This window comes from Pleurodeles waltl, chromosome 5 (assembly GCF_031143425.1).
Source record: "Pleurodeles waltl isolate 20211129_DDA chromosome 5, aPleWal1.hap1.20221129, whole genome shotgun sequence".
NCBI lineage: Eukaryota > Metazoa > Chordata > Amphibia > Caudata > Salamandridae > Pleurodeles > Pleurodeles waltl.
Window position 1 is genome coordinate 66,727,857 of NC_090444.1, and position 20,693 is coordinate 66,748,549.

General features: G+C 48.5%; 1 protein-coding gene across 1 annotated transcript in view; it reads right to left on the reverse strand.

Moving 5' to 3' along the window:
* SNX17 (sorting nexin 17) overlaps window positions 1-20,693 on the reverse strand; it is a 208,465-nt gene that overhangs the window by 99,932 nt on the left and 87,840 nt on the right. Inside the window, exons 2-3 of the mRNA XM_069233580.1 lie at window positions 1,308-1,382; window positions 656-773 (exon numbers count right to left, since the gene is read on the reverse strand). Of these exons, the coding sequence (XP_069089681.1) occupies window positions 656-773; window positions 1,308-1,382 (193 nt within the window). The remainder of the gene's footprint in view (window positions 1-655; window positions 774-1,307; window positions 1,383-20,693) is intronic.

Here is a 20,693-nt window from a genome sequence, read left to right on the forward strand (position 1 = left end):
AGCTACTAACAGCTCTTTGGAGCGCATATATATTCTGGGATGGGTATATTCTGTCATCTCATACTATGGAATGGTACATGTCTTGGGAATACTTAACTATTTCCATTAGGAAAGGACCTTGGGAGTAGAGCGGGAGAAAAAAACATTCCTAACCGCTGCTTCATTTCCTGGATGAGTTCTCTGCTGGAACTCTGCGGTTGAACGCTTTCACGGCCTTCAATTTAACCACAAATCCAGACCCATCAAAACCATTCTGTCTCTCTAGGTAATGACTGAAACAGCAACATCTACAGCACAATATTACCCCAAAGCCACCTTCTGCAATAATGTAAAAACAAATTGCATAACAACAACAAAAAATCAACATGGTAACTTGGATATTTATGCAAAATCATGTCCTGCTAAGTCTAGAACAGGGTTCATTTAGGTCTCTTGCTCCAGTCCCAGCAGGTTTTGCAGCAGTCGTGGAAGTGGGTAATTCTGCACAAGTGGCCTTTATGTAGAAACGTTGTAAATGTTGAGGTCGCTGCAGTAGATACTTTGGTGTCGCCTTAGACAGAACGAGACAACTGGGTCTGGACATCACGCACTAACCAACGAGCCCGACACTTGCCCTAAGGTTTAAAAAGCACCAACCACAGAACAGAAGACTCACCTGCCTGCATGTACTTCTCCAGCTGCTCCCTCCTCTGTTCCACCTCAGCAGGAGTAAGGGTAAAAATCTTCTTGGGAGGGAACGCTGGCACCACGTTGTGGCCATACTCTTTTCGTAGCTAAGAAAATCAAAGAAGAAACAAGGTAGAAGTGGAGAAGAATTCCCAAAGTCAAAACCATCTAAGCTTTCACTAAGAAATGAAAATCAGTCATTTTTGCACTAAAAGCTAAATGTATTAAGCGGAATCATAACAAAGTTACACCACACAAACGCCTACAATCAGATCTACAGTAAGCCACAAGAAGAAAGCACATGAGCCTAGGAGAGGATGCACATAGATGGCAAACCAAACACGTCTCTGGTAGGTCAGTGATGGATGAATCCAAGAAAAAAGAAAAGAAAGGAAAAGAAAAGAAAAAAGAAAAGAAAAGAAATAAAGAAAAGAAAAGGAAAGAAAAAAAAGGAAAAGAAAAGAAAAGAAAAAAGAAAAGAAAAGAAAAGAAAAGAAAAGAAAAAGAAAGGAAAAGAAAAGAAAAAGAAAGGAAAAGAAAAGAAAAAGAAAGGAAAAGAAGAAAAGAAAATAAAAAATAAAAAATAAAAAATAAAAAATAAAACACCAAGCTACATTTTGGGGGCAGAGGAGAAAGTTTACCTGCTCATGCAGACCCAGGAGCTGACTGTACCGTACCCGGCAGTGCAAGACACCGTTCACATGGATGTTGTAAGCCTAAGCAAGAGAAAGAAAACAGTTAGCAACTCACCCAATACACATAATTCCCAATAATATAAGCTTAAACAACAGTGTAAAGTCAAAGACTAAGCCTCCCAGCCCACAAAAATAAGGCTGTTGGCCAAGTAACTAATACATTAGAGTGCCTAGGCCAAGTCTTGAATCCGTCTGCTAGGCACCAAAACAAGTCCTTTGCAATGGAGTTTCCAAGTTGAGAAAACCAAGCTGTTCATTCTAAAGGACTATTTAAAAATAAAAAAAAATGTTAAAGGCGGGACGGATGGTCTGGAGAGGAGGCCTGCATGACTGGTCGCGCAATGTCAAAATGTGGAACATTTGCTGTTCCTATTTCAACAATCCTACACCAAGTGCAGTTTGTTCTGCGAGGAGGAACAGGTAGATCTTTGACAATGTGCAAAGGATCATCTACTCAATACAGTATGGATGTCTATTTTCATCTCACTATCAGATTAAAACCTTGTTCTTCCTTGGATTTATTTTATTATTGAGAAAAATAAGAAACAAATAAACGCCACGTCAAGATAAGATTAAGGTATTTTTAGGTTGAGCCTTGGTTGCAGAAGACCTATTGTCAGCTTACCATGATCTTACAGTGGGTTTAATGCCCACCCATCATCTACCAGTGGTTGGCTGCACCGTCACTCATTTGCTTGCTTCTTATTTGATGGTTTGCTTTGTCCATCTTGTGTTTGTCCATTTAAGGCCCTCTGTGGCCTTTAACTGCTCACTTTCAGGTAAATATTTTTTCATTTTACTTACGCTCTCCACGAGGATTTTCCATTTCTCTCCTTCATGTGCTTCTACCCCATCTGCTGCACTCGTATCAGTTTACTTTTCTCCTCCCTGCACTGCTCTCGCGTCTTTTGCGTAAGCACCCCATCAGTGCGTGTTTCTCCCAGCAGACTCCCTTCCGTTCTTCCCTCCCCCTCCTGCTCTGTGTTGCTCTCTCCTCACTTCCTCCTTCCCCTCCCCCCACCGCCACTGCTCTCCCTCATCTGTGTGCTTTTGTGGCGTCATCTCCCTCTTGTGCGTCTTCTCACCACCATCCGAGTGGCACTTTCCCCTTCGTCCCCACTCCTTCGTTAAAACCCACAACTTCCCCATAACTCCCTCAACAACTATGGGGTTTTTAACTTCATGTTTTAGTGCTAAAAAATGTTTTTTTTGCCATCTACCCCTCCAAGTGGGTTCTACCATCTTGGTTCAGTAAATAAATTCAAGCAAATGGTGCTCGCATGCTTTTTACCTGACTGCACCTTGTTACGTTTTACTCTTTATTTTTACAATGCTGCACAGTATCACGATGCTGTACAGTGCAACCAAAAACAATTGTCAAAGGATCCAAAAGGCAAGAACTATTGGCTTTGCCAAAGCTTGTTTTCGTTTTAACAGAATATAATTTGTGCACAGTGGGTTATCGAAAATACTTTACATTAAAAATGAATCCCACACATACACCACTTAAAACATTGGTGAAAACCACTGAACTTCGCCAAATGTCCTCCGGTGGAACCGTCTGCATGATCCTATGAACTGTGGTTTGCAAGGATAACGGTGACACGCACGTGGCTTGACATCAGTTGTTAATCTCTGCAGCCACACGCCTCGATGCTCACGGCTTTCATGATAGGACCAAGACCTGCCTTGAGAACTCCAAGGTTTAGCGCACACTCGCTATACGCCAAGCTGTAAACTATGTCAGCAACAGGAGTGCCTGCTGCAATGCATCAAGACTGAGTATCCGATGATCTCAGCTGGGTGAACTGATCTGCATCATGCAAATCAAAGCATGCAGTGTTTGAACGGATCCAAGCTCCCTGGGGATGGAATCCAGTCCCACTCCATACAGCCATGGACGTAACTCCCTCACAGCACCTGTCCCCTCACTCCGGCCATGATGCGGGCCCTCCAGCCACACCTGTCCACATTACTTTCCACCGCCTCCTCCACACTGCTCACGTCCAGACCCATTCATCATCATCCTGGCACCAAAACCTTCTAGAATCCCAACCCTACCTGCGCCTGGAGCACAGTAACAGCCCGTGCTCAGGTCTGGTGGACCTGCCTTTTCCGGCTACGCTTGCCCTGCTTTCTTTGGCTGTCAAGGGCAGCCACTGAGGTGGATAAGAGCCCACTGGTCCGGACTAAAGTTGGGCAAACATCATCTGGGATTAGTCAACAGGTAGACCACAGGGAGAGCTGGGTATGCTCTAGCTAGGGGTGATGGTGCGGATTCGCACTGAGGTTGTAGAGGATTACACATTTAGCACAATGGGAAGCGGACTGACCATGCAGTATTTTGTATGCCAGGAGCTGCTTTTCATAAGCAGGATTTACAGCAATGCAATCTGTACAGTGGCGTTCCTTCTGATCCTGCTTCGGGAGCAGCTTTGGCTGAAGTGCAAAGTGCTGAGATGAGGAAGTATGTGATGGAGCGGAGGGTCACATTGAGCCAACGCGTTATATGGACACACACACGACCTCCCATCCCACTCACCATCATATCCAAAACACTGTGCAAGACCATAGTACTGCTGCAGTCTGAGCAGTTACTGGGCTGTGTTCAGGTACTCCTATTTACTTATAACACCTTAGCACTTCTCCTTCTGTGTCTGCTTTGTAGGTCCACCCAGGAAGAATAGGCCCAGTGTGATGTAGTGTTGGGTGTTGGTTTTTCCCTAAAGCTGCATCCATTAGCAGGCAATGGGTCAATGCAACCTGCCGGGCAAACCTGTGTGCGGATTAGATGTGTAGGGCTATCTCTGAAGGGTAGTGTAGTGGGGGTGCAGGTCAGTAGACCATCCACCTATGTCACAAAGTCTGTGCACTTGGGGTCTGGGTGGACCTCAGGCTGAACTGGGTATAGCTATTGTTTCCTAGGTGTTAGTGGAGTGTTGAGGAGAGGCACAATAGGGTGTATGGGGCCGGCAGAATATATGTTGATTCCAAACTCAGGTTACTGGACAGGTGCGCGCCTCATTCCAGGATTCAAAGGGTGGCCCTCTCCGCCCCAAATTTAGGGATGTGCCATTTTCTAAATAAACAAAACTCTTCTGGGACTTGGGTAGTACCATTGTCCAGTCTACTCTACTCCAGATGAAACCAAACCCACACACTCGCAAGTACAAGGAGAAACAGGCAAGCAGCAGGATGGAACGCCTTTAAGGGGTGGCAGAGACCCTCAAGTATAGCTCCTAGGGTGCAAACTGTATGTTGTTACATAACTAATGAACAGGATTTTACTATTTGCATTATTAAAGAATTTTGGAAGACATTTCAAGGCATAGAGTAAACATTTTCATTTTTCTCAAAATTGTTAGGTCCAAATACTAACACTTCTCATTCTACACTAATGGTCCATATACATGGCAGATATCACATCTTAATATTTACCAAAATTAGGAGATCATATTTACAGTCTCTATATATTTATCTCATCTAGTAAGTAGCCAGTTATCAACATAGTTACAAAGAACACTGCCCTCATATCTCTTATCAGCATTATATCTTCACTACGATCCTGGCTGCCTCTCCATAGTTGCAAACTCCATGGTGAACCACACCTGGAGATTTGTCTAAGCAGAGACATGTCAAGGGAGCCAGCCAAGTCCAGCTTGCCCCCGACCATCAGGACATCTGTTGATATTTTGACCTGATGTAACAATGGGTATCCCATTCTGTGTCTCTGAGGAAATTGATACAAAGGCCGTTGGTTCTTACTTAACTACCCAAAAGCCTCTATACCCCCACCCCCACATATTAAGATGATCCATTTCAGTGGCGACATCTGGAGTCTGGGCATCACCACGCACCAGCCTCCCAGTAAATGGACTGTCAATCAAACAGTGGACCGCTTCCTGGAAAACAGGACTACCTTGGTCTTGTGGTTCTAAGTGGTTCTGAGACTAAAGGCCTCTTGCTTTAAATAGTCGTACAAACCAAGTATCATACGCACTACCTGCAACTCCGCGGGGCTGAACAGTTACCACAGTTGCCGGGCTACCAACCTAAGCCTATCTAGATCCTCCTATTTTGCTTGTCAGAAGTAGGAAAGTCTCACTGCATTTGTAAGATGCTAAGAGCAGCGCTATTCTGATCTACTCTGTCCCCTTGTCTCCCTGTGTCTCTCTTTGGTTAACCCGCTTCTCCTTTTTAAAGAGCATGTGGGTTTCCTATAAAGTTGGGCGGTCGGTATAGCAGAAGCAACTGCTGATGTCCCGGCATCCTGGTGAATAATATGCTCTTATGGAGAGTTGTATCTGCGATTACGTCCTTACCAGAAGGAAGTGTGAGGAGCAAGGAGCAGCATTCCAACCTTCTCCTTGCCACATATCTCTCATGTGACTGTAAAATGAGTAATGTCCCTACAATAAGCATTCTGGCATACGGGGCCAAATCTTGTGGCCCTCTATCCTGGCCCCTGGGTGCTCTGTGGGGGGCAGATCGCACTTCCCTTTGCTTAACCTGTGTGAGCCATGGCAGGGGTCTCAAAACTTAAGTACGAGGGCCACATCACATATTTTACAAATTTGTGGAGCAGAAAAAATCAGTTTGATAAATGATCTAATAAAATTTAAATGAATGAATATAGTTAATTGGGTCTTTTTGTAATTTAAAAAAATGATATGATAGGATATAGAACAAAATTGAAATGTGACAATGACAAAAACAATGCCATGCTTAAAATGAGAAATGATATACGAGTAAAAATGCTAAACATTAGCAAATGCTCTGACAAAAGTAACTGACAGAGTAGCCTCTTGCCCCGGTCTGCCTTGATCCTCGTGTCTACAACCTAGCTGCAACACACGAGGCCGCTAGTTCGATCCCATAGTCCGCCTGGACTGATCTTGTGCAACTGCTGTAATTGTTGTCACGGTGTAGGAAGTTGGCTCTGTATGTGCTATTTCAAAGTAAGGAATAGCATGCACAGAGTCCAAGGGTTCCCCTTAGAGGTAAGATAGTGGCAAAAAGAGATAATACTAATGCTCTATTTTGTGGTAGTGTGGTCGAGCAGTAGGCTTATCAAAGGAGTAGTGTTAAGCATTTGTTGTACATACACATAGACAATAAATGAGGTACACACACTCAGAGACAAATCCAGCCAATAGGTTTTGTTATAGAAAAATATATTTTCTTAGTTTATTTTAAGAACCACAGGTTCAAATTCTACATGTAATATCTCATTTGAAAGGTATTGCAGGTAAGTACTTTAGGAACTTTGAATAATTACAGTAGCATATATACTTTTCACATAAAACAAATAGCTGTTTTAAAAGTGGACACAGTGCAATTTTCACAGTTCCTGGGGGAGGTAAAGTATTGTTATTTTTAACAGGTAAGTAAGTCACTTACAGGTCTCAGTTTTGGGTCCAAGGTAGCCCACCGTTGGGGGTTCAGAGCAACCCCAAAGTTACCACACCAGCAGCTCAGGGCCGGTCAGGTGCAGAGGTCAAAGAGGTGCCCAAAACACATAGGCTTCAATGGAGAGAAGGGGGTGCCCCGGTTCCAGTCTGCCAGCAGGTAAGTACCCGCGTCTTCGGAGGGCAGACCAGGGGGGTTTTGTAGGGCACCGGGGGAGGACACAAGTCAGCACAAAAAGTACACCCTCAGCAGCGCGGGGGCGGCCGGGTGCAGTGTGTAAACAAGCGTCGGGTTCTCTGTAGGTTTCAATGGGAGACCAAGGGGTCTCTTCAGCGGTGCAGGCAGGCAAGGGGGGGGGCTCCTCGGGGTAGCCACCACCTGGGCAAGGGAGAGGGCCTCCTGGGGGTCACTCCTGCACAGAAGTTCCGTTCCTTCAGGTGCTGGGGGCTGCGGGTGCAGGATCTTTTCCAGCCGTCGGGACTTTAGGTTCAGGCAGTCGCGGTCAGGGGGAGCCTCGGGATTCCCTCTGCAGGCGTCGCTGTGGGGGCTCAGGGGGGACAACTTTGGTTACTCACGGTCTCGGAGTCGCCAGAGGGTCCTCCCTGAGGTGTTGGTTCTCCACCAGTCGAGTCGGGGTCGCCGGGTGCAGTGTTGCAAGTCTCACGCTTCTTGCGGGGAGTTGCAGGGGTCTTTAAATCTGCTCCTTTGAAACAAAGTTGCAGTTCTTTTGGAGCAGTGCCGCTGTCCTCGGGAGTTTCTGGTCTTTCTTGAAGCAGGGCAGTCCTCTGAGGATTCAGAGGTCGCTGGTCCTTAGGAAAGCGTCGCTGGAGCAGGTTTCTTTGGAAGGCAGGAGACAGGCCGGTAGGTCTGGGGCCAAAGCAGTTGGTGTCTTCTTTTCTTCCTCTGCAGGGGTCTTTCAGCTCAGCAGTCCTCTTCTTCTTGTAGTTGCAGGAATCTAAAATCTTAGGTTCAGGGAAGCCCTTAAATACTAAATTTAAGGGCGTGTTTAGGTCTGGGGGGTTAGTAGCCAATGGCTACTAGCCCTGAGGGTGAGTACACCCTCTTTGTGCCTCCTCCCAAGGGGAGGGGGTCACATCCCTAATCCTATTGGGGGAATCCTCCATCTGCAAGATGGAGGATTTCTAAAAGTTAGAGTCACTTCAGCTCAGGACACCTTAGGGGCTGTCCTGACTGGCCAGTGACTCCTCCTTGTTGTTCTCATTATTTTCTCCGGCCTTGCCGCCAAAAGTGGGGGCCGTGGCCGGAGAGGGAACACAACTCCACTAGCTGGAGTGTCCTGCGGTGCTGGAACAAAGGGGTGAGCCTTTGAGGCTCACCGCCAGGTGTTACAGCTCCTGCCTGGGGGAGGTGTTAGCATCTCCACCCAGTGCAGGCTTTGTTACTGGCCTCAGAGTGACAAAGGCACTCTCCCCATGGGGCCAGCAACATGTCTCTAGTGTGGCAGGCTGCTGGAACCAGTCAGCCTACACAGATAGTTGGATACAGTTTCAGGGGGCACCTCTAAGGTGCCCTCTGGGGTGTGTTTCACAATAAAATGTACACTGGCATCAGTGTGCATTTATTGTGCTGAGAAGTTTGATACCAAACTTCCCAGTTTTCAGTGTAGCCATTATGGTGCTGTGGAGTTCGTGTTTGACAAACTCCCAGACCATATACTTTTTATGGCTACCCTGTACTTACAATGTCTAAGGTTTGGCTTAGACACTGTAGGGGCACAGTGCTCATGCACTGGTGCCCTCACCTATGGTATAGTGCACCCTGCCTTAGGGCTGTAAGGCCTGCTAGAGGGGTGACTTATCTATACTTGCATAGGCAGTGAGAGGCTGGCATGGCACCCTGAGGGGAGTGCCATGTCGACTTACTCATTTTGTTCTCACCAGCACACACAAGCTGGCAAGCAGTGTGTCTGTGCTGAGTGAGGGGTCTCCAGGGTGGCATAAGACATGCTGCAGCCCTTAGAGACCTTCCCTGGCATCAGGGCCCTTGGTACCAGGGGTACCAGTTACAAGGGACTTACCTGGATGCCAGGGTGTGCCAATTGTGGAAACAAAAGTACAGGTTAGGGAAAGAACACTGGTGCTGGGGCCTGGTTAGCAGGCATCAGCACACTTTCAATTCAAAACATAGCATCAGCATAGGCAAAAAGTCAGGGGGTAACCATGCCAAGGAGGCATTTCCTTACACACGGTAATTGTTTTTTGTAAAGTGTTTTTTTTTTTTTTGTAAAGTACAATTACATTATCCTTTTTCTGGACTGTTCGGTGTCCCATTCTGTTTTGCTTCCTTGCTGTGTTCTATAGTTGCCTGTACTTTGTTTGGCCATTTTTTCCTGCCTTTTTTTTCCCTCTCCCACCCGCTACTCTCCCGCCTCCCTGAAAGCTCCTCCCAGGACCACTTATGGTGACAGCTGTGCGACCGGCAAGAAGCCATCTGCGTCCGGACCACACCCAGCACCAAGAACCCTGGCCCTTCTCACACCCACTGATACACCCATGCAGATCTCTGTGCTCTCAACCCAACAACAACTGCTACCTTGCATCACCACCCCACACAACAGAACCATTCACTTGCCCCCAACTGCTGATACTCCTCCACCCCAGGACTGACCACCATCTTTGCCACCAACATCTCACCATCCCCGCCACCCGAGACTGCCTCGGAACAAACTCAAGTGCATCCTGTTCAACGCCAGATCGCTCTGCAAAAAACAACCAAAGTCTGGGATACCATCTCCATCCTTGCCCCCGACGTACCCTTCATCATACAGACCTGGCTCACCCCCATCTCGCCCCAGACATCACCATGGCAACACCCCCCCAGCTACAAAATTAAACACTGCACCAACAGGGACGGAGTCGGCATCGCCATTATACACCAGGAATCAATCACCTGCACCACCACCAATGACGAAACCACATCCATCATGGGACATATCAACTTCCTGCTCCACGCCAACGACTAAACTACCATCAAACGCACCCTTGCAGACAGACCACCAGGACCAAGAACCAGCCTCAGCGATGGCATCACTGAATTCATCACCCTGCTCACCACTGAATCCTAACAATAATCCTTCCTGGGAGACCTCAACTACCATCTGGATGACCTCACCAACACCAACTCCACTGACCTACTGGAAAGACTGGACAACATTAGCCTCAAGCAGCTGGTCACAGGATCCAAGAGCAAAGCAGGACACACACTGGACCCCATCATGTCCACCAACAGAATCAGCTACAGCCACAAGACAGAACTCACATGGTCGGACCAGTGCATGGTACACTTCATGCTCACCGGATCCCCCCCATACCGCCCGCATCTGCCACAGCACCCCCTCCCGGACCAATGTCACTCAGTAGCAATGGGACGACACCCTCAGCACCTCACAGCCCAACATCACCACCACCAACTTGGATCAGTGCTGCTGACCTGGTCACCCCACCCACAGTAGCCACGACGCACAGAACCACCAAAAAAGCCAGCCGTACACCCCGAACTCAGCAAATCAAAACACAGGTGCAAACACTAGAGAGAAGATGGTGCACAAGTAAGCACCACCCCGACTGAGACACCTTCAAAATGACCCTTAACTACTACCACTGCCAGATCAAAGCTGTTAAAAATAAAATAAAATAAAAGACCCTGAGCCACCAGATCAACCAGCGGCAACCAAACCAAGGAGCTCTTCACTATCATCTGAGAGTTTGCCTGACAGTCAGCCATTGAAAACTCCATCCCCTCCTCACAAGGACTCTGCGATGCCCTCGCCGACCACTTCCACAAGAAGGAAACCATCTACAATAACTTGGATCCCCAATCCTCAGACCTCCCCAGCATCCCATCAACCTTCACTGCCGACGAACTGCTCACTGCATGGGGACAACTCAGCACACTGAACATGATCATAGTCATGGGCTCCGTCCACTCTGGAGCACCCACCGACCCCTGCCCCCACAAGATCTTAAACCCCGAAACAAACAAGATCAGCCGCCAGCTCACCACCATCCTCAACGCTTGTTAACCATGGTCACTTTTGAATAAAGCCTGGAGACATGCAAAGATCAGATCCCTCCTCAAGAAGCACTCTGCAGACCCCAGCAAGCTCCAGAATTACCATCCGATCTCTTTGCTCCCGTTCCCTGCCAAAGTCCTGGAAAAGGCCATCAACCTCCAACTCACAGAGCACCTGGAGAGAAACAACCTGCTAGACCCCTCCCAATCAGGGTGCAGAGCCAATCACAGCACTGAGGCAGCTCTGATTGCTGCAACAGACTACATCCACGTCCTGCCCAACAGACAAGCAGCAGCCCTGAACCTACTTAACATCTCCACTGCCTTCAACACCCTCTCCCACCACACACTGATCAATTGACTACACCAGTTTGGGATCACAGATGATGCTCTCAGATGATTGGCATCCTTCCTCATGGGACGCACCCGGAGCATCCGCCTCCCCTCCTTCACCTCACAGGTCAAGCACAAAACCTGCTGCATCCCCAACTACTCCTCTCCTAGCCCAACACACTTTAATGTCTACATGACACCACCCACAGACATTGTGAGATCGCACATCAGCATCTGTTACACTGACGACATGCAACTCATCCTCTCACTCTCAAAAAACCCCATCAAGACGAAGATAAATTCCACAACTGTATGAAGAACCTATCCACCTGGATGAAGGACAACTGCCTGAAGCTCAACACGGACAAAACGGAGGTTCTGATCTTCAGCAAACACTCAACCCTCTGGAAGGACTCCTGGTGGCCAGCAGAGCTCAGACCCACCCCTACACCGAAAGATCACACCTGCAACGTCGGCATCATTCTCAACAGCAAACTCTCCATGAAACACTAGGTCAACGCCATTTTCTCAGCCTGCTTCCTCGCATGCTCCGCAAGATCTTTAAGTGGCTCCTCATCAGCAAGAGGAAGACAGTGACACAGGCCCTACCCACCAGCCAAATGGACTACGGCAACGCACTCTATGCAGGCACCACCACCAAAGCCAAGCAAAGACTCCAGACAATCCAGATCCTCAACCTGCCCTAAAGAACCCACATCACCCAGCACCTGAAGGGCCTCCAAAGGGTCCCGATCCAGAAAAGATGCCACTTCAAGCTCCTGACCCACGCCTACAAAGCCCTCCACAAACAAGGACCCACTGACCTGAACCACTGCTTTCACCTCCACTAACCAACCAGGAACCTTCGCCCAGCATACTTCGCCCTCACAAAAATACCCATGCATATGTCGGTGCCATGTCGGAGGACGCTCCTTCTTCCACCTTGTCGCCCTAGCACCACACCCTCGCTGACCCACTTCAGAAAGGGACTGAAACCCTGGCTTTTCAAATAAAAACCTGCATCAAGCGACTGGATACCCACTGGGGTGACACGCCACGCTATACAAATAACATCAGAATGATTGGTTGACAAAATAATCAATTTCTTACCTGTAGATAACAAGAGGGACGGATAAAATATTGTAGAGGGACGGGCTTAGTTTGGTGATCTCTGCTCTATGGGAATCGAACAATGAAGGATTTAACAGATCGAACAGAAAATAGACTAAGAGGCAGATAAGGCAGGTACACCCGACCATAGATAGGTCAGCGGAGCAAGGAAGAGACCTGCTTGTCTTGGCCCAGTGGCCTGGCAGTTCGGGCTGGACTGTTCCCATGGGGAGCAGGGTCAAGACTGATTTGCATAGTCCTGAGTCCAAACTCAGGTGGCATAGTGAGTAAAAGAAAGATGGATTTAACCCAGAAATGTGACTGGGGGTGAGTGTTTGAAAGGTTTCTGCACTCAGTCCATCATCTTTTTGAGGTGCCAATGGAAGCTAGCAGCACTGTCTACATCTAGCAATGGGTGGCTCTAGGTCAAGTGACCACTCAACAAAAGGTGAGAGGCACCTCTTCTGGGACAAGTGAGGGATAACTCTGCTGTCTGTGACATGCGAGATGGTTCTGCTATCTGCACTGAGCAACAAGCTGACCAGGGGATGAGGGCAGTTTACCCTAGCCACTCCCTTTCGCTATTTGATATATTTACTGTCCAGAACAGACAGGCTTTAAGTGTGCTGCTCCCAAATTGATGCACTTATTCGTAAAGCCCACAATTGGAGGCAGAGTAGACGGGTGGGGAATCTAAGGTGGTGTCAGTCGCTCCCTATACAGCAGAGTTTAGGTTTCTGAACAGATATGTTGGGGTTTGAAGCATTGGCCAAAGTCAGAATGTTAAGAGACTGGCTCTGGCACTCTGGCACTCTGCAACCCCGCAGCAGGGCATAGGCTGCCAGCCTTCTCGCCTGGACCCCGGTTGGTCCAATCAGTCTGCGGCTGTGTAGACCTGATCAGGGCTGTGCACACTGAAATGAGTTAAGAATACGATAGAGCAGTGGTTCCCAACCTTTTCATTTCTGTGGACCCCCACTTTAACATTAGTGGAACCCAGGTACCCCCACTGAATCATCATTGGAATCCGGGGACCCCCGACTGAGCCATTAGTGGAAGCTGGGGACCTAATTTGTCAATATTTGTTAATATTTCTGAACTTTCTAAGCTCTCGCGGACCCCCTGAGAAGGCTTCGCGGACCCCCAGGGGTCCCCGGACCACAGGTTGGGAACCACTGCGATAGAGGGTGCAGAATTGTCTGTTTCAGGCCAGCATTCCCGAGTCACTGCAGATGCTACCAGTATCTGCCTGTCATGCAGGAGCGCTAAAGCCAGAGTGAGGGAGGCCTGCCGAAGCAGCATGTGCTGTTCTGTGTAGTGTGTAAGGAAACACACACACACAGGAGGGGGCGCAAGCAGAGGGGGCTGGCTAGTAAAGAGGGCTAGTAGTAGAGACAGATCAATAAATGGGACTGGTCTGCAGGATGGCCAGTATCCCATTGCAATGTACTGAGAATGCAGAATGCTGCAATCCTGATGGGTGCTAAGGATGGACGTCTACGTACCTGGTATCACAGTAATGCTGCTTTTTCATGCATGTTACTGTTATGTTATCATGAAAAGTAGTGAATACAAGATAAAGGACGCACACACTGCTGCTGGCTGTATCTGGTGAGTGGGTGTGTATAGAAACTCATGCTATACCCATGTTATTCAATGGAGAAGCGTGGTTGAAACGCTTCACTGTGCACAAGGCTAGAGGACTGGCATGGTCAGTGTGTTTCGAACAGGAGACCTGCGGTCAAGAACCTGAGAAGTGATGCATGGACTTGTGACCTTAGCTGAAGCAGGGGGCTACAGCAGAGTAACAATTACTCACATTTCATGTTTAAACGCCTCTAAACCTGCATTATCGTTTCTGCAAAACGTTCATAACTAGTGGGATTCGAGGTTATCACGTCATCGCAGTAAAGCGTATTCCAGGTGCACCAAGTCAAGGGGTCTTCATTAAAAACTAAGACAGAACTGTGCACCGCCTCCATGTAGCTGCACTGGTGGGTGGTGGAAGAGGGTTCTAACCAGACAAACTCACCGAGTGTACAGGGACGGTGGTCTAACTACAGAGAACTGAAAACAATCCAGAGTTCATCTTTATGCAGCACAGACAACCCTGCTAACCCCCTGCCTGCATCTCACGGCTGGGAACTAAGAACTGCGACTAGGAAGAGGGATCTTGGCAGTTCAGCGCCTTGAGACCCTCACGGGTGATTTGTCGCACTGAATAAATCCTGATTGATTGATACTCTGGCCACGGACATGGAAGGACCACTCGGGGCTTTATAACTCTGGGTGGTTGGGGTGGGTGCTGACCTAGGCTCACAGGGGACCCAAATCAGTACTGCCATAACCACTGCAGGTCTCACCTCTGGTACCTACCCCCAGTACTGTGTGTGCAGCACATCTGTGGCCCCTGTACCCATCAAGGCCCCTGTCCAAGTTACCCCTTGGCTGGTACAGGAGGATGAAATAGAAATGAAATGGCAGAGTTCATTGGGTTCTTGGGGTAATCTGTTCCTGGGATGACTTGAGAATTTAGGACAAATATTCTGAAATCTTCCTGAGCAGGCTAGTAAACATTTCTGAAACGTGGTCAGAAGATTCTGGCTGAGATGTGGTGCAGTTTTAAAATTTGGATCTAGGCTTTAGGAGCTTAGGGAAGGGACATCTTTTGAGAAACCCTCCTTTTAAGTACTCTCACCTTGAGAGAAGACAGAAGAAAAACTACACCTGCATTTTATCAGACTCCTGACTGCAAACTAAACTCACACAACATCTTCATCCAGGGACAGGTTGGCGGGTCCACTCCCTGCTCTCTGCAGTCCGTGCTGGGGCGGTTTTAGGGACACCGGCCAAGGAAGTGTCACTATTGACAGGCCCCAACGCTGGCAGCGAGCCACACACCCAGAAGGGTATTAGGACTGCGGTAATTCGGGGGTCTTTGCACTTTGCAAGTTGGAGTTTGTGCCCTAATCGCCGGGGGTGATGCTCGGCAGAGCTCACCGAGGGCACAAGGGACTCAAGACTGCACAGTTCAGATTCTGAAGGAGTCGAAAGCTGTGGTCTGAAGTCAATTCACAGCAGAGCCCCAGCAGAGCCCCGGGCAGAGGCCGAGCAGAGCCCCGGGCAGAGGCGGCAGAGACAGCAGCAGAGGTGTGGAATTTAATGATATATCTACTTGTCCACGGGGCAGGTGGCTTCTTAGATATACTTTTTCTGTTAAAAAAAAAAAATATCTACTTGTTCCTTTGGTGCCATGTAGTCTGGTGACATATTATGGCAGCAATCTCATTGTGTAAGAGCTCTGATAATAGCCTCTCTGATTGTGCCAGGGCTACTACTATAGTAGGGCTTGAATATTTACAATTTCAATCCCTACTATAGCAATTTTGTTATTTTGCCACCTTTCCGCAGATCTACATACTGGGGCTGGAGGAAGCAATAAGCAATAGTTCCAGGGCTGGAATGCGTTTGAGTCTGCAAACCTACTAAGTTGCATGTTTTAAGTATTTTCAACAGTTCTTCTCTAATATTTTCCCATAATGGGAAAGGCTGAAAATGTACTCCTGACAATGGCAGAAGTAGAAGTTCTTCCAAGTTTGGGAAAAAGGTGCTTGGAGGGAAAGTGACCTTGTAAACCCTCAATAAATTTTTACATGAGCAAATCTACACATGCATATTTGTGCTAAAATACAGTTCACAAATATTTTCTAGAAGTACAATTTCCAGGTCTACTTCTGTAAATTCATGAAATATGGAAATCTTCATTAATGCAAACACATATAGCACAGGTACACTTTTGTGACTTTCTTCAACAACTGGGTCCCTAATTAGGTCTGGCATTAACAAAGACATTTTGTTTTTATTAAACTTCGATTTCTCTATCGGCTAGCTTTACTGTGTGATATCACATTCTGCTCTTCTAGATGAAGCAAATTGGCAAAGTAATTGTGTTCAGTGCCAGGAACTACTGTGGCAATCAGTGGCATAACATAACTGGAGGGGGCTCCCCTGCAAAGAACACTGACCCCCCCCTTCCAGTCTCACTCAGGGCAGGCGCTGTGCTGAAGGGGGCCCCCTGGAGGGAGGGGGTTGCTGGGCCTTTGTTACTCCCCTGGTGGCAATGTGTGCTTTTTGAGACCTAAAACATTTTTTTCTTTTTGCCAGTGTTTTTTACAATGGTGAGGAGCTGCCTGGCAGTTCCCACAACAATAAAGTGTTACAAAAGCCATGTCAAAGCAAGATGCACATTGACAAAACCAAAGACTCTCAAAAAAATGTCAGATTGGTTGGCTTTGCCAGTGCTTATTTTCATGCTTCCAATCTTGATGAAAATAGCTACACTGATTTCCCATTAGGAATATTTTTGGGACAAACTAGCATGCATCAACACGCTTTACTAAATGACGCTTCAAAGAAATAGCACCTAAAATTTCATAGTAGCAAAACTTTTTTTCCTCCTTGCATTTTTTTCTGAACATTTTATTTTTAAACCAAAGAATCATCAGTTTTGCTTATAAGCTTCTGCAAACATCTGCATCTAATCAGAGCATTTTGGGAGCATTATACTTACCCTCATTTTGCTAACCTTTTCAAATGTGTATAAACTTTTTTTTTTTTTTTTAAACACACTGGAACCACTGTCAAAATGCAGTGTGACCTTAAAAGGGTCATTTACAGTGCTCACCCGAACAATGATGGTTTTTCATTAATGAACCATAAATACAAGTTTGAACAGCATTAACATATGGACACATTATCTCAACTGCAGACCGTTCCCTTCTCTGTAAACTGGCAGCCAAAGGGTTTGTGCTGCAGAGGGTTAGGCCTACTTGTCCCCAGGACAATATAAACATGAAGGTGTGTTGCCCTTGACCCCAAACAATATGTCTGAGTGTTGGGCAATAGGAATTCCACATCCCTGCAACAGAGCCTGGGCTGAGGCAGCACAGCTCCGGCAGAGACAGGCAGAGCTCCGGCAGAGCTCCGGCAGAGCTCCGGCTGAGACAGGCAGAGCTCCGGCTGAGACAGGCAGAGCTCCGGCTGAGACAGGCAGAGCTCCGGCTGAGACAGGCAGAGCTCCGGCTGAGACAGGCAGAGCTCCGGCTGAGACAGGGGAGCTCCTTTGTCAATGAAGGCACAGTGCCAAGGCTTACACAACTATCAAGACGTTGACCAAGCAACTAGGCGCTACCGTGGACCGGAATATTGAGTAGAAGCTGATTACAGTCTATGGGGAGGGGGGCAGATTACTGCTCCCCTCCCTCCTTCTACTGGACACTACAGGAAGCCCAGGGTCCACCCGCACCGAAGTGGGGTGTCTCATGAGGTAAAGGGGGTTAAGGTCCAGTTCAAGAGGTGGGTGTTAGGTCCCTGTAGTTAAAGGGAGACGTGTCCCCGGGGGCAGGTACAGAACGCTTGTGTACAACATAAGTTTAGATTACTCCACGGTGCCTCCAGTAGGTGGTGCCCCTGTTCTTTGCTGCATCTCCTTTCATAAAGATGCGCGAGGAAAGACAAACTAGGGTGTGCGAAGAAGAGCTGCCCAAGATCACATGTGTCAGATACTCCTCCCTGATGCTCGGCAGAAACTGACTGCGCCTGGATGCGTGTGGGATGGAAGGAAGGGGCAGGATGGTGGACTAGTCTCAGCAAGCAGGGGAGCTGAACCGCGGGGTGCACCCCGACAAGGAGGCCAGCGTGGAAGAGAAGGGGTTAAAGTCAGCCCAGCTGACCTGATGCCCCGGAAGGAAGAGAGTACAGAGCTACTGCCAAGCAGGATATGACTGGTGCCTCCCCCGGACCATTCAGAGGGCACTGGGCCAGGCAACATCGTAGGCCACGGGCAAAGCCGCTGCAATTATGCGGCAGAGAGGGTCACAAAGCAAATTATGCAACATAATGCGGCTCATTCTGTGTAGTATTACTTCACTTTACGCTTGTTAATACTGCCTCGGTTTAGGTTGCACCTCATTAGAACTAATTAACACCCAAATATAGCAGAAAGGTGCCCACTCAACCTTTGCAAGGGCCTTCCACTGCCGCCAACGGCACTCGCTAAGTTTATTAACTGTATCAATTAATCTTTTTTTGTTAAAATCGACATGCTACGCAGCAGAGGGGGGAAGATGTGGCAAATCTATAATTATGCGGAAAACACTGGCCCGCACAGTCGCGTAATTCCAGGGGCCCTGGTTACAGGCAGCCCTGGCACGTGAACAGAGGGAGGGAGAGGGCGCGGCTGACTCTTCTGATGGAGAACTATGGAAGGGGACTTGGTATTACCCGAGGTCGCCCACTCCTGGGGCGGATTGCTCACGCCCTCTCCACATAACAAAAACAGCTGGCATGGAGCTGTAGTGCGAGAAATCTACCCCGAACCGTGGAGTGCTCATGCCATCTTTGGAAGGAAAAAAAAAACTACTCATCACCCTCTGCACCAGTGGTTAATTTGTACATAAAAACGTGGCGGTGCCCAAAGCTCTCCCCTGAAACACGCGGCTGCAGCAATTAAATGTGGAGCACCGAATACTGAAAGAGCGTAATCCTGAAGCCATCCCGGGCCTCTTTAATCAATTTACAGCCACTCCTTGCTCCTCAGCTCACTTTTGCAGCTTTCTGCATTCTACCTTCGTGGCGCTTTTCTATGCATCTTTATCTCACGTATCTCTTTTGCTCGCAGTAAATGTCGGGCGCAGATAAATAAGTGCAGGTGCCCCTCCACCGGCTCAAATTAAGCACTGCTCTGCTCATCACCTAAAGTACCTTGGGGGCAGGAACCCATGGCCAGAGGGGAGAACATTGTATTTCATCGCATCGCATGAATAAACAAAACAGGATAGGTTCACATTAAAATGTTCAATTATTCCGTATTCACGAAAACAACAGTGACAAAATAATATATGCGCTTCAATATGTTTATTTTAGCGTCTTTGGGAAAGACCCTTAAATCAATTGATGACTTAACAGGTAGAATATTAAAAAACTACAAGCGCTGTGCGGCTAGAAGCCACCATCTGTGCGGTACAACAGACTCCAATGAAAGGCCGTCCTGCAAGACTCCCACGGGGCCGGGTCCGCAGGCTTCGGCTGGAGAGTGAGTGACTGACTGCTGTGTGCAGCCCCTCTCCGGCCCCCCAGACACATTCACCTGTGGACGGAGGGGCCTAGATGCAATGGCACCGGGGCCCGGGTGCCTGGGGGACACCGAACCCTGATTCCTGCTTTATTTCAAACAGCAGCAGGCCCGGGGAGAGGGGAGTCCTACTCCCTTCCTTGCAGTGAGGCCCAGGGGGCACTGCCTGCATCACTGCTCCCTCCCCTCACACTGCAGATTCCGCTTTCAGGCCACATCCGGCACAAGAGGCGGTCCTGCGCGTGCTGCAGGAGGCAGCACTTAGTATGCAATGCGTAGGGCTGCAGGAGGCCGTTCTTAGTGTGCACTGCACACGGCTACAGGAGGCAGTACTTAGTATGCACTGCACAGGGCTGCAGGAGGCAGAACTTAGTATCCACTGCACAGGGCTGCAGGAGGCAGGACTTAGTATGCACTGCACAGGGCTGCAGGAGGCAGGACTTAGTATGCACTGCACAGGGCTTCAGGAGGCAGGACTTAGTATGCACTGCACAGGGCTTCAGGAGGCAGGACTTAGTATGCACTGCACAGGGCTGCAGGAGGCAGGACTTAGTATGCACTGCACAGGGCTGCAGGAGGCAGGACTTAGTATGCACTGCACAGGGCTGCAGGAGGCAGGACTTAGTATGCACTGCACAGGGCTGCAGGAGGCAGCTCTTAATATGCACTGCAGAGGGCTGCAGGAGGCAGCACTTAATATGCACTGCAGAGGGCTGCAGGCGGCAGCACTTAATATGCACTGCAGAGGGCTGCAGGCGGCAGCACTTAGTATGCAATGCAGACACTTAGTATGCAATGCAGAGGGCTGCAGGAGGCAGTACTTAGTACGCACTGCACAGGGCTGCAGTACTTAGTATGCAATGCAGAGGGCTGCAGGAGGCAGTACTTCGTATGCACTCCACAGGGCTGCAGTATGCACTGCAGAGGTCTGCAGGAGGCAGTACTTGGTATGCACTCCACAGGGCTGCAGGAGGCAGTACTTAGTATGCAATGCACAGGACTGCAGCGAGCCAGGGAATGCAGATGAGCTGCGATTCTCCAAGTAGCGGGGCCTGGATGGTGAATGGGTCTCAGGACGGTACAACAAAGCGCTTTCCGCAATATCAGCCTGTGCTCACTAGGATTCTCACCATAAATCTGCTGCACAGTCAAATGCACCAGTCCCTGTACACCCAGGAGCTGTAATCAATGAATCAATCCTTGTTCTTGTAAAGCACAGCTAATCACCAGTCAGGGTCTCAAGGTGCGGCCGGGGGGCCTGAGATGTAGCGGAAGAGTGTTCCAGGTCTTTGTGGCGAGGTAAGAGATGGATCTTC